The sequence below is a fragment of the Bos taurus genome, chromosome 9 (assembly GCF_002263795.3).
Source record: "Bos taurus isolate L1 Dominette 01449 registration number 42190680 breed Hereford chromosome 9, ARS-UCD2.0, whole genome shotgun sequence".
Taxonomy (NCBI): Eukaryota; Metazoa; Chordata; class Mammalia; order Artiodactyla; family Bovidae; genus Bos; species Bos taurus.
The window spans coordinates 95,504,600-95,516,784 of NC_037336.1; the positions used below are offsets into that span (position 1 = coordinate 95,504,600).

General features: G+C 42.0%; 1 protein-coding gene across 2 annotated transcripts in view; it reads left to right on the plus strand.

Moving 5' to 3' along the window:
• FNDC1 (fibronectin type III domain containing 1) overlaps nucleotides 1-12,185 on the plus strand; it is a 111,520-nt gene that overhangs the window by 24,760 nt on the left and 74,575 nt on the right. Inside the window, exons 2-4 of one of the 2 annotated variants that reach the window (XM_024997129.2) lie at nucleotides 4,180-4,374; nucleotides 6,578-6,664; nucleotides 7,092-7,160. In XM_024997129.2, coding sequence (XP_024852897.1) covers nucleotides 4,180-4,374; nucleotides 6,578-6,664; nucleotides 7,092-7,160 — 351 coding nt within the window. Of the gene's footprint in view, nucleotides 1-1,522; nucleotides 4,375-6,577; nucleotides 6,665-7,091; nucleotides 7,161-12,185 lie in introns of those variants that run through there. The other variant, XM_024997130.2, reaches the window with a different exon arrangement.

Sequence of the window (12,185 nt, forward strand, 5' to 3'; positions counted from 1 at the left end):
TCTTTGGAGAAGCAGTTCATGGTATACATGGCTTTAAAGAATATACCCCTCCTTACCTTAATCAGATGAGAATCCTGAAAACTGTTCCAAGAGGGTTCTGTGCTTCATTTATCTAGCAGTGAGGATGGTCTATGAACACTTACAAATAAGTAAGAAATCACTCTGTCATGTCTCTGCCTTATGCTACCAGAATGGTACTCCTGAAACACAGAACTCAGAATGCAGTCTGCAGACCCTGAAACCTGCTTCACACTTCCTATGTTTCATTTAAGGAATGAAGTCATGATCACCAAATGGTGATCAGGAATAGAACACATCGCTAAGTTTCTAGTCCCAAGAATAGGTCTTCGGTCGAGTAGCCCAGGTTCATGCATGTTGATCTGCACCTGCCTAGAGCTGTTCTTCCTTAATTAGAGGCTGGTTTGATGGATTCCCGCAGAGCTAAGGCATGTAGTGAGGAGTGGCCTGGAGTGACCACAGATTTCCTTTTATCCGTCCTTCCTGTTCTTCTTTTCTTCCAAACTTTTCTGAGTGAGGCATGGGTGCTGTTGACCAGGCAGCATCAGCAATGACATCCATTTTAAAGGTCAAAGTTGATAAGAATCCAGGGAATGATAATGTCCCTTAATTAAGTCACCGTAGTATTGTGTGTTGGAGAAGGCAATGGCACCCCACTCCATCACTCTTGCCTGGAGACTCCCATGGACGGAGGAGCTGGTAGGCTGCAGTCCATAGGGTTGCTAAGAGTCGGATATGACTGAGAGACTTCACTTTCACTTTTCACTTTCATGCATTGGAGAAGGAAATGGCAACCCACTCCAGTGTTCTTGCCTGGAGAATCCCAGGGATGGGGGAGCCTGGTGGGCTGCCATCTGTGGGGTCGCACAGAGTCAGACATGACTGAAACGTCTTAGCAGCAGCAGTATTGTGTGTAACTGGCCTGAGTCATGTGTGTTGGGGGTGGTGTGGGGGAGGTGTTTTGGCCTAAGGTGTTTGGAGAATCTTAAATTCAAGACTGATTTTATAAGGCAGTTGACCCTAAGGGATGATTTCAGGATTCCCTAAAAGCCTTTGTGTTTTAGAAACAACCTTCATTAGGTACTCTCTAAGTCCTAAAATGTCACTATTAGAAAGTTGTTACTTTGGCCCAAGGGCTTCCCTCATGATTCAGATGGTAAAGAGTCTGCCTACAATGCAGGAGACCAGGGTTCAATCCCTTGGTCAGGAAGATCCCTTAGAGAAGGAAATGGCAACCCATCCCAGTATTCTTGCCTGGAGAATTCCATGGACAGAGGAGCCTGGTGGGCTACAGTCCATGGGGTCGCAAAGAGTTAGACATGACTGAGTGACTAACACTTCCACTTCACTACTTTGGCCCAAGATTTTGTTATACAAATGTGAATATCATTCACTTACTCCACTCCTTCCATAGAGAGGAGCCTACTAGGACAGACAGCTGGAGGTGAAGTGACTGTGGGTGAAGGCAGAGTGGCCCTCCGAGGGGAAAGTGGCATGGGAAGGGAGGGGTGGGTGGTGGAGGAAAGGGTAAACCCAGCTGGAGCCCTCACGATTGGTTTTAGGATACTAATGGCTTCCTAAATCAATTTTTCATTGGTGTGGTCATTGATCATTTATGAGCAGGGACAGAGTCCAAGATCCATGAGCTGTGGGAAAAGCCGGGCATTGCAGTTGGACACAGCAGGATTTGCATTTAGTTCTACCCGTGTACAGCTGTGTGGCTCTGGACAGTTCTCTTAACCTCTCTGTTCCAGGCCTTGCTTGCTGTCTTCATCTGCCATATGGAGGGAGTGAACGGCACCTCCTGCGTTGTGTGTGTTAAGAGCATCTCATGCAGTGTGAGTTTCAGGCAGAGAGTGGTGGGTGGTAGGCACTCAAGCTCCCTTTTCTTGTCCATTTCCCTCTCCCATTTTTATACTTTAGAGTTGGTTCACACCAGATGTTTTTTTTTTTTTTTCTGGTGTACAAATGCTGACAGTTATTGTGTTGAGACACACTGATGGTACTTGATCACTGGCAGGAGAAGAACAAACAAACTTGCACGAACACACTTGGAAACTGATGGGTAAGCGGAATGCAGTGGTATGCATTTGGTTTTGATGACCCAGGGGGATTTGCCTCTTGTTCTTCATTTTCCTCATTTTATTGGAGCTCCTTGAGGTTCTCAATGTCCCCCTTACCCTGGGCGGATGCACCATTTGACCGCGATTCTCATATGACTTAGAAATGATTCCATGCCGTGTTCAAGGACAGAGGTGAGGCAGAGCAGGAAAGAACAGCTAGTGTATTTATGGATTGTTCCTCCTTTCGGATGTCAGTAATGAACGGGAATCATCTTTAGACCGAGGTCAGTGTGTATGGATTGAATCACTCGTGCACAGCAGAAAACATGATGGTGTTAGGGCTTTACAAATCTCACATTAGAGAGATCGAACTTACCTGAAGGGAGGGTTAGAACTGAACTGTAAAGAAAAGCGTTGTTCACGTATTCATTCATTTGTTTTCTCCCTTAGGAGAGTCACCCAACCATTTCGAGGTGTTAGGGACCTTGCTTTGTTTCCATGATATTTTGGTCAGGGTGAAGAACAGGATTCTTGGGAATGATTTCTGCTATGGCAGGAAACGGGGACTGCAGCTACAGAAGGTCAAAACCATGGCAGAAAAGCGGGGAGGTTTTCAAAGTGAAGCCTTGGGAGAAATAAAGGAAATGGAGGAAAGGGAACCCCTGTCCTCCAGCCAAGAAAATCCTGCAAAGTTCCTTGCAGGTGAGGAAGGGTTCATGAGAATTAAGGCAGAGTCGCCATGACTGCTAATTTTAAATATCCAGATGCTTGCTAGTGGGCTGTCTTTACTGTCTCCTCAACTCAGAATTTCCCTGATGGCATTAAGCTTTTTGTCCTTGATGTCTCCCGTCTCACGTTTACAGGATTGTAAACGTTGGGGAAGAAATGCTTTCTGGGGGTTGCTCTGTGCCTGTCCTCTGACATTGCGTTTTTGTCTCCCAAGTGGACACTCTTTCTCTAGTGCCTCAAAAATTATGATATTCATACTCTATTTTTTCATTCCTTGAATTTCTTTAGTGGGATCCCAGAAGTTCTCTCTTTTTCTTATCATTTTCCTTCTAAGGCAGTGGGGTAATTTTGGGAAGAATAAGTGATGTATGTTAGCATCAGCTATACTTATTTTGTTCAGAATCTTCATTAGTGTTAAAAATCACATACTAACCAATCTATGTGTTGTCATGAAACACTCCCCTTTCCCTCATTTCTATGAGAGTCTAAATTCATTTTTCTAAGTGTTCTGAAGTTTAAATGTTTCTGGTTTTTTTAGGTTACTTTTTTGCCAGCTGAGAATGCCTTGCATTGGTGTTTGCCCCTACGTTGACTGCTGTGTGAATATTTAGCATCTATTTATATCATGTTGCATTGCAATATCAGTTATATTATGAGCTGAGAGATCGTGTTTGACAAAACATTATGTTTCATTTTGGTTAGTTTGGAAAACCAAGAACACTGTTTTGGAACTTCATCAATGAAGATAAAAATGTTGTGCTTCTGGATAATTTTTCTGTCTTCTTCTGAGATGAAATATGGAAACATTTAAATTAGCGACCTGCAGCTAAAACCAGAGATTTGCCTGTCTTTCAAGATGTTGACCTTGATTTGTTTTCTTTGTGGAAATGACTGATTCTCTTATCCCCCTTTAGATACAGTGGATATTCTTCCTGATCATGAGAGTTTTATGTTGTTCTTCTCAGGGTGGCTTTAAAGATTGTCCAGCTGTACCATGACAAATCCTGAGAATTTATTTAATATATGAATGCTTCTGGAGAATATGTCAGATTACTATTTTGTTAATCTTGTCCTAGCAAGGCAACACAATCAAGCTGGGGAATGCCTAGAGTTTATTTTGATTTGTTTCACTTTGGGTTTAAATTTACCACTCACAGTTCTCTGAAATACATAAAAGGTTGCAGGTTTGGTATGTTTGTTTTGCTGTCACACTATAATGATGTCCAAACATGACGGTACTTAAAGTCTTTAGGATCAGACAGATGGAAAGTCGTTTGCTCTTTTACTAACCATGTCAGAGAACATTGGAAAAACATTCGTTTTCCCAGTCTGCCCTTCTCGTAAGTTGATAGTTGCGCTGTTTGCATAGCTGACCACCCACTGAAGCCAAGGCATGTGAAACTGCTGTCCACTAAAATGGGCCTGAAAGTCACGTGGGACCCACCCAAAGATGCTACCAATAGATCCGTGGAGCATTACAACATTGCCTATGGGAAGTCACTGAAAAGTCTTAAATACATCAAGGTGAATGCGGAGACACACTCCTTCCTTATTGAGGATGTGGGTAAGTGACCCTCTGTCTTGTTCCCAATCAGAACTAACTGTCCACTTCCATTCTCCTTCCATTCTCAGGCTGACTGTTTGGGAGACAAAAATGGCACCCAGTGGTTCTTTGGTTCTTGGGTAGCCAAGGTTAAGAGCCTGTTAAACAACAGCCTTCATCTTGCTCATGGGCTTCCCATCCTGCATTTGAATTCCTGGATCTCTCTCCAAATTGATGTAGGAAACAATTCTTAGTTTCTGGATGTGCTTTTAGAATATACGTTGATTCTTTTTTAGCTCATAGAAACTTGACTAGTGGACAAGTTTGTAGTCTGACCTTGAGATTTCTAATTTATAAACAGTTTATAATTAGGGGTTAGTTAAACAATGTGTCCCTGTAGGGGTGGATGGTGTGTCTTGCTTTGCCACATCTGATTCAGAGATATAACATTTCTCCCCGTTAAATTTGCTTCTGCAAGTTTGGAGTATTTAACATTTTACCTAAATATATTGTTGTATCAGTGCAGGTGTAGGTGGTTTTGAACTTAAACTTTGAGCTACTTCCAGTGGATCCTCTGTATTCCCCTTTCTCAGTCCCCCTGGCCTGAGACCCCATTTATTCTACAGCCATCCCGTGGTCCAACCTTAAGATGGATCCTACAGAAGTCATAGAAGTCAGCACCTGTGATAACCAGGTCCCCCTGGCCACGTTAGCATTCTGCTGCTTTCCCTCAGTGGATCAAAACCAACTCATGGCTCTTTCCTGTCTTCATGGCTCCAGCTAAACGTACATTTCTCTGAATCTCCTCCGTATCACTAGGGCCCCAGAATCCGACTGTGATGTTAAATGGAGATTCTATCCCACAAAGGCATGAGCAGGGTCCCAGTTTCTTGCTCACCCCTTGGGTTGTGAGGTTGACTGCAAAGAAGAAAAACATGCAAAAATAAAGCCCTAGAACTCACTGAAAACCAAGAGTATCCCCACCCCTCCCCTGCACCCTGCCCCCGGCAACTTCCTGATGAAAATCAGAAGTTTTCTGAAGCGAAACAGAGACATTTGGATGAAATTTCTTTGAAATACGAATAAGCTCAGAATGAAGAGAGAAAGTGCTGGCGATGCCTAGTTTTGCTTTTTGTCCAAACCTACAGCATTTCCCAGTTGGTCCAGCAGGTCGTGCCAAACCTTAAATGCCACCAGGTCCCACGATGGTCAGATAGAAGGCAGACCAGTCTTGAGCCCAGTAGGGGTCCCAGATGTGTCACTGGTCCTGGACCCCTGGCTTGAGAACCGAAGTTTTGTGAAAGGAATGTTCCTCACTGGGAGAAATGCAATGATCATTATTGCCTTTGACAGAACTCTTACCTCTCGAGCCCTTTATCCCCTCAAATGCCCACAAGCTTTCATCTCTTAAAGGAGTTGGCACCTATGCTTATCTTTCACATGATAATAATTCATTTTGGGGAAAACCAGCACTACCAGAGTTTTGCTTTTCAAAACTGTAGGTTCAAGGTACCCTTGCTTTGTAACATGGTATCTAGGTTTTCTTTTGCATCCCAGCAATTTCAGGATATCAGCTAGAGACCTTCATTATGTAACCTTGATCCCTAGATGCATGTCAAAAAGTGTAGTCCAGTTATTTCAGGGATAGCATTTCCAAGGTCTCGGGAAATGTTTTTTCTAGATCTTTTGACTATTTTTGTTGGAATAGTCAAAGAAAACCTGCACACATAGTAAGGGAAATATTTTATTGTGAAAAGAAGAAAATTTCATGAGGTTCTACTTATTGCAGTGTAGATTCCCCATGTGCTAAATTTCTTGAGTTACAGGGAAATGTTCTTACAATTATTTTGGAGGTTGGGAAGTTTTCTTTGTCGTTACTAACACTGTAGGTTAAAACATTTAGTGGACAGTGCGTGTCTGTTTCCTACATTGATTTCATGTTAAAAAAACTCGAAAGCTTATTTTTGTTGATTGCCCATGAATCCAGGTTTATTACACATATCATGTGCTTTGTACTAAATAAATTCTGTGTTCTTTTGGTCAGATGTGCTTCAATTGCCTGAGACCAATGTTAGTGATTTTGATTAAAGAAAAGAGAGAAGTTAGACCGGTCTCTTAATTCAGATTTTTATATTTGGTTATAACTGGTATGAGGCAGACAGTGACTTAAACTGTCGTTCTTGGAGATGTGAAACGGTGGCTTGACATGAACCGTGTGTTTCAGAACCGGGGGTAGTGTACTTTGTGCTGGTTACTGCAGAAAACAGCAATGGAGTGAGCCGTCCTGTTTACAGAGCGGAGAGCCTGCCTGGTAAGTCTTACCTTAGAATTGGAGGCTATGTTTTTGTGACTTAGACTGGGAAATTCTTTGCTTCTTCAGGTCAATGCAAATCTAGAAATCATTAAGGAGTTCCCAAACAAGAAATTTTTAGACCTGTATAGCAAGCTGAAAGATTGAAAACTAGGAGAAATTTATCCCTTCTTCTAAAGTACTTTTGATATAGGTTACTAGTGCTTTGTCTTAAGTTTGGGGGTACTCACTACAGTTAACCATGTATAAAAGACCGAAAATATGTGTTGTCCATACAGTTTAGGGGTCAGGTCACTTGGATGGCCTGAGCAGATCCTTTGGAAGATTGTTGAGAAGACCGTTGAAATGTACATTGAGGGATGCAGTGAAGTGTGGAAAATCAAGTAGTCCTCCTTTCTAACGATCAAGTTGCATTTTCCTAATTTAGGAGGTGAATGGATCAAGATTGATGGTTTTCCCATTAAGGGTCCAGGACCATTTAATGAAACCGTCACAGGTACTACTTGCTCATTCGGTTCATGTCTTCACTGAAGCACCATCTCGAAAGAGGGCTGTGCTTCTGTCACACACATGTGCTCACAAACCTTCATTTAGTTCCCATTGCTAAACTAACACACACGCCGCACGTTTTGGTCGATCTGCACTGCACTGGATGGACCAGACTGCAGCCAGTATTGCTCATTCCTCACGGCTCTTTCATGTTCTGGTGTGGGGGTATGTCCTTGTCTACATCTGGGGATGCTGTTGCTCTGTTAACAGGCAAATATGGTGGTTGAGATGGCAGTCCTGGCCCGATGAGGATATTTACAGCTCTTCTGTGTGTGGATGCAGAAATGAATGGAGCCCACCAAACAGTGGCTTTATTGGCTAATGTGCTGCATCCAGGCCTTCTCTCCTTTCTGATGCATGGGATACTTTGTGATCTGTTCGATGATCTGCCTCCCATCTCTGCTCCATATTTGTATTCATCTGTGTTTTATCATTTGGATGTGGGTGTTGTCTGACTGTATCGTTCTACTTGTTGAGAGAAGTGTTGACATTTCTTGTTGTGTCTCGAATATGTTTAATTAATGGTTAAACAGTAATGCAAAATGAAAGCAGTTATTTCAGAGTGTGGTCGAGTACATATCCTAAAGGCAATGTGGCAAGGCATGGTGTTTTTAAATACACCAATCTGGTATTATTGTTGAGAGGAAGGTGAGTATGTTGAAACCAGTGACCATAATCTGCCTCTCAGGTCAGATTTGATGGGTGTAGGCAGTTTTCAAAGACCATTTTATAAAAATAGGGACTGGAAGAACAAAACAGTCTGAAAAAGAAACTGAATTTTGGGAAAGGTGATGTGTTCTTGTTCAAATATGCTGGACTTAATGTAATGGATCTGTCTTATGGGTGATTGGTGATGAGGGCAAGAGGTAGGCATGGGTTAGGAGCCATGCTGAAGAGTGAGAGTTGAAGTAGGAAGAGTGATGAGAGGCTGAGAATTAGGAGAGACAAGAGTAAAGCCAAGGATCAAACTTTGGAAGACATGAACAGTGAAAAAGAGTCCAGAAGGTAGTACACCTGGAAAATGTGCAAAATAGGAAGGGTGTTTATTTCAGAGGTTGTCTACTCCTACAGATACACATGTAAACATTCACACCTTTTACTGACAGATATATTGTGCCTTTGAGCCTTATACTTTGTCTTTTAAATAACCATTTTATTTTTAATCATCTTCCTGATAAAGTTTTTGAATGGCAGTTTTAGAATGAGTAATATTTTTTCTTAAGTAGTTCATTTCTTATGCCATCTTTAATAGAAACAGGCTTGTGTGTGTGTGTCCTTTCTGAGTAAGCATGTGGTATAGAAACCCTGGGAACTGAGAATCACAGCCCAGTTCACTACTGGATTTATGACTGTGAGATCCTTTAACCTCTCTCTGCAGGAGCCTCTGTGGGTTCTTGATGCCAAAGAATGCTCTACTATAATACATAACACTGTATTTGTCATACATGGTGCTAAGGAAGATCCTGGAAGAAATTTTGCAGTGTACGATGTAAAGCAGAACTTTAATAAAATGCATGTCCAGAATGAATAGATTTAGCTCCAGAAAAAAAAAAAGACATTTCATTGTTAATGAAAATAATAAAAATAATTTGTGAGAAATTATCAATAAGTGACCAACCTTGCATCTGTACCTTTTGAAATAAGGCCTGGTAAATATGCTATGCTATTGAGGAATGGTTAATATATGATAATCCCATTAAACAAAAGAAGTACTATTTTTGATTTGCACATCAAACATGGTAGAATGAATAGTGTCTTGCACTTATAAACAATGCTTTTTTCCTCAAATGCATGTACAGTCTATTTTGATTTAATAAAATACAGTCTTTAAATGCAAAAATAAAGAAGCAAACACCCAAGAAACCCAACAACAACAAAGGAAGGGATTTGTCCTAGAAATGCAGATATTAGCATCTGCATCTGGTGAGAGGCCCCAAGGGTTAGCTCTCGTGCTTTGATCTGTAATACCTCACGTTCTTCCAGTGTTTATTTGAAACTAGAGGAAAATCCATTCTTTTATTCTGCTGGAAACTGTGGCTTCCGTTCAGATTTCAGAAGGCCTCTTTGCTGGCTGGAAATCTATCTTGACCTCATTGTCTTTACTTAAAAATAGGACTTTAGTTATGTAATTAATTCATTCAGTGCATGTGGTTTTCTAGGCACAATTCTGGGTGCTAAAGATATAATAGTGAATAAGATTGACGAGGGTTTGCCTTAAGACTATATTCTAGTGGGAAAGAAAGACAGTAATTGTTATTCGGTTGCTAAGTAGTGTCTGACTCTTTGCCATCCTATGGACTGCAGCACTGTAGGCTCCTCTGTCCTTTACTATATCCTAGAGTTTGCTCAGATGCATGTCCATTGAGTTAGTGATGTTATCTAACCATCTCATCCTCTGCTGCCCCCTTTCCTTTTACCTTCAGCTTTTCCCAACATCAGAGTCTTTTCCAATTCATCGGCTCTTTGTATCAGGTGGCCAGGGTATTGGAGCTTCAGCTTTAGCATCGATCCTTCTGATGAATATTCAGGGTTGATTTCCTTTAGCATTGACTGATCCTCTCGCTGTCCAGGGCACTCTCAAAAGTCTGCTCCAACACCACAACTCAGAAGCGTCAGTTCTTCAGTGCTGAAGCCTTCTTTATGGTCCAACTCTCACATCTGTACAAGACTACTGGAAAAACCATAGCTTTGACTATATGAATCTTTGTCAGCAAAGTGATGTCAATGGCTTAGCTTTTTAACATGCTGTCTAGGTTTGTCATAGCTTTCCTTCCAAGGAGCAAGTGTCTTTTAATTAATGAATAGCCGCATTCATTGTCCACAGTGATTTTGGAGCCCAAGAAAAGAAAATCTGTCACTGCTTCCATTTTTTCCCGCATCTATTTTTGATGAAGTGATGGGACCGGATGCCATGATCTTAGTTTTTTGAATGTAGAGTTTCAAGCCAGCTTTTTGACTCTCTTCTTTCACCCTCATCAAGAGGTTCTTTTGTTCCTTTTCACTTTCTGCCATTAGAGTGGGAAAGAAAGACAGTAAGCAATGCAAGCAGAGAGTCAGGCATATAATCTGTATGAGTTTGGTAGGGATGCCATAACAAAATATCAGAGACTGGTTATCTTAAACAGTAGATATTTATTTCCTTACAGTTCTAGCAGCTCGAAGTCCGAGATGAAGGTGTCAGCAGGATTGATTTCTCCCCAGGTCTTTTTCTTTGGCTTACCTTTCCTCTGTGGCCATGAATCCTTGGCTTGTCTGTGTCCAGATTTCTACTTCTTCTAAGGACACCAGTCAGATAGGATTAGGGCCACCTTTGTAGCTTCATTTTAACTTAGTCACCTTGTAAGGCCCACGCTCCAAACACAGTCCCATTCTGAGATAATTTGGCTTAGATCTTGAACATAAAAATTTGAAAGGGGAGGGAGACAAAGTTTAGGCTGTAACATGATCATAAATTCCTTGAAACATGAGCAGCACTGTGATACAGAACAAGATGGCGGCACCAGGCCAAGACCTCTGGGACTGTCTGGGACGCCACATGAGGGGGGACGAAGAATGTGCGGTGAGTCTTGGAGGCAGGCAGGAGCTGAGTGATTTTCAGATGGTCACTCATACAAATGTGGATGCTCTTATAGGGCTAAGCAAAAATGCAACTCTAGGGCAGAAGTTTTGGCTTACTCTTTGGTCACTCATCACATATCTTTTTGTTAGAAAGTGGTCTTGGTGTTTAAATGTAAACTCTCTCCTGTTGAGATGTAAACCCATATCCCTTTGTTTGTCCTTGGGGGAGAGATGTCACAAGTCCCTTCACGTATTGGAATCCTATTATTCAGCTTTCCTGCAGACTTTTCTGAAGTTGTTTTTGCTTTTCTTCTATGACTGGATCTGGGTAATCTGCTCTGTGCAGAGCTGGGCACTGGGCGTCAGGATGAGAACCACAGTCCATCTCTGCTTCCAACCAGACCATGGGCTCGGAGGGCAGTTCATGGGCTTTCACCGAGCTGTTCATCTGGGAAATTTTAGCTCTCAGTAGGCTCATAAGTATTTTTAGTAATGTCGTGGTTTTCTAAAAATCGAATCCTTTGTGCTTTCCTCAATCGATGGAGCCCACACTAGACCCAGAACTGAAATAAAACTTTGATTTATACTTTATATTTTCTTTCCATTCTATTTTAGTCCATGAAACTTACTAATTTTTTTTTGACAGTTAAATTACAGCTCAGACTCAAGTTTAGCGTAGAGTTCACAATTCTCTTAGGCCATTAAAAATTGTTTATTTCTGGCTGTCCTGGGTCTTCTGTTGTGCGGGCTGTTTTCTAGTTGTTGTACTCGGGCTTCTCATTGTGGTGGCTTGTCTTGCTGCGGAGCATGGGCTCTAGGCCACTCAAGCTTCAGTAATTGTGACATGTGGGCTCAGGCATTGAGGCTCCTGGGCTCTAGAGCCCAGGCTCCATAGTTGGGGCACACGGGCTTAGCTGCTCCTTGACACATGGGATCTTGGGTTAGATCTGTGTCTGTGTCAGACTTTATTTTTTTGGGCTTCAAAATCACTGCAGGTGGTGACTGCAGCCATGAAATTAAAAGACGCTTACTCCTTGGAAGAAAAGTTATGACCAACCTAGATAGCATATTGAAAAGCAGAGACATTACTTTGCCAACAAAGGTCTGTCTAGTCAAGGCTATGGTTTTTACAGTAGTCATGTATGGATGTTGAGAGCTGGACTGTGAAGAAAGCTGAGTGCTGAAGAATTGATGAATTTGAACTGTGGTGTTGGAGAAGACTCTTGAGAGTCCCTTGGACTGCAGGGAGATCCAGCCAGTCCATTCTGAAGGAGATCAGCCCTGGGATTTCTTTGGAAGGACTGATGCTAAAGCTGAAACTCCAGTACTTTAGCCACCTCATGTGAAGAGTTGACTCATTGGAAAAGAGTCTGATGCTGGGAGGGATTGGGGGCAGGAGGAAGAGAGGACGACA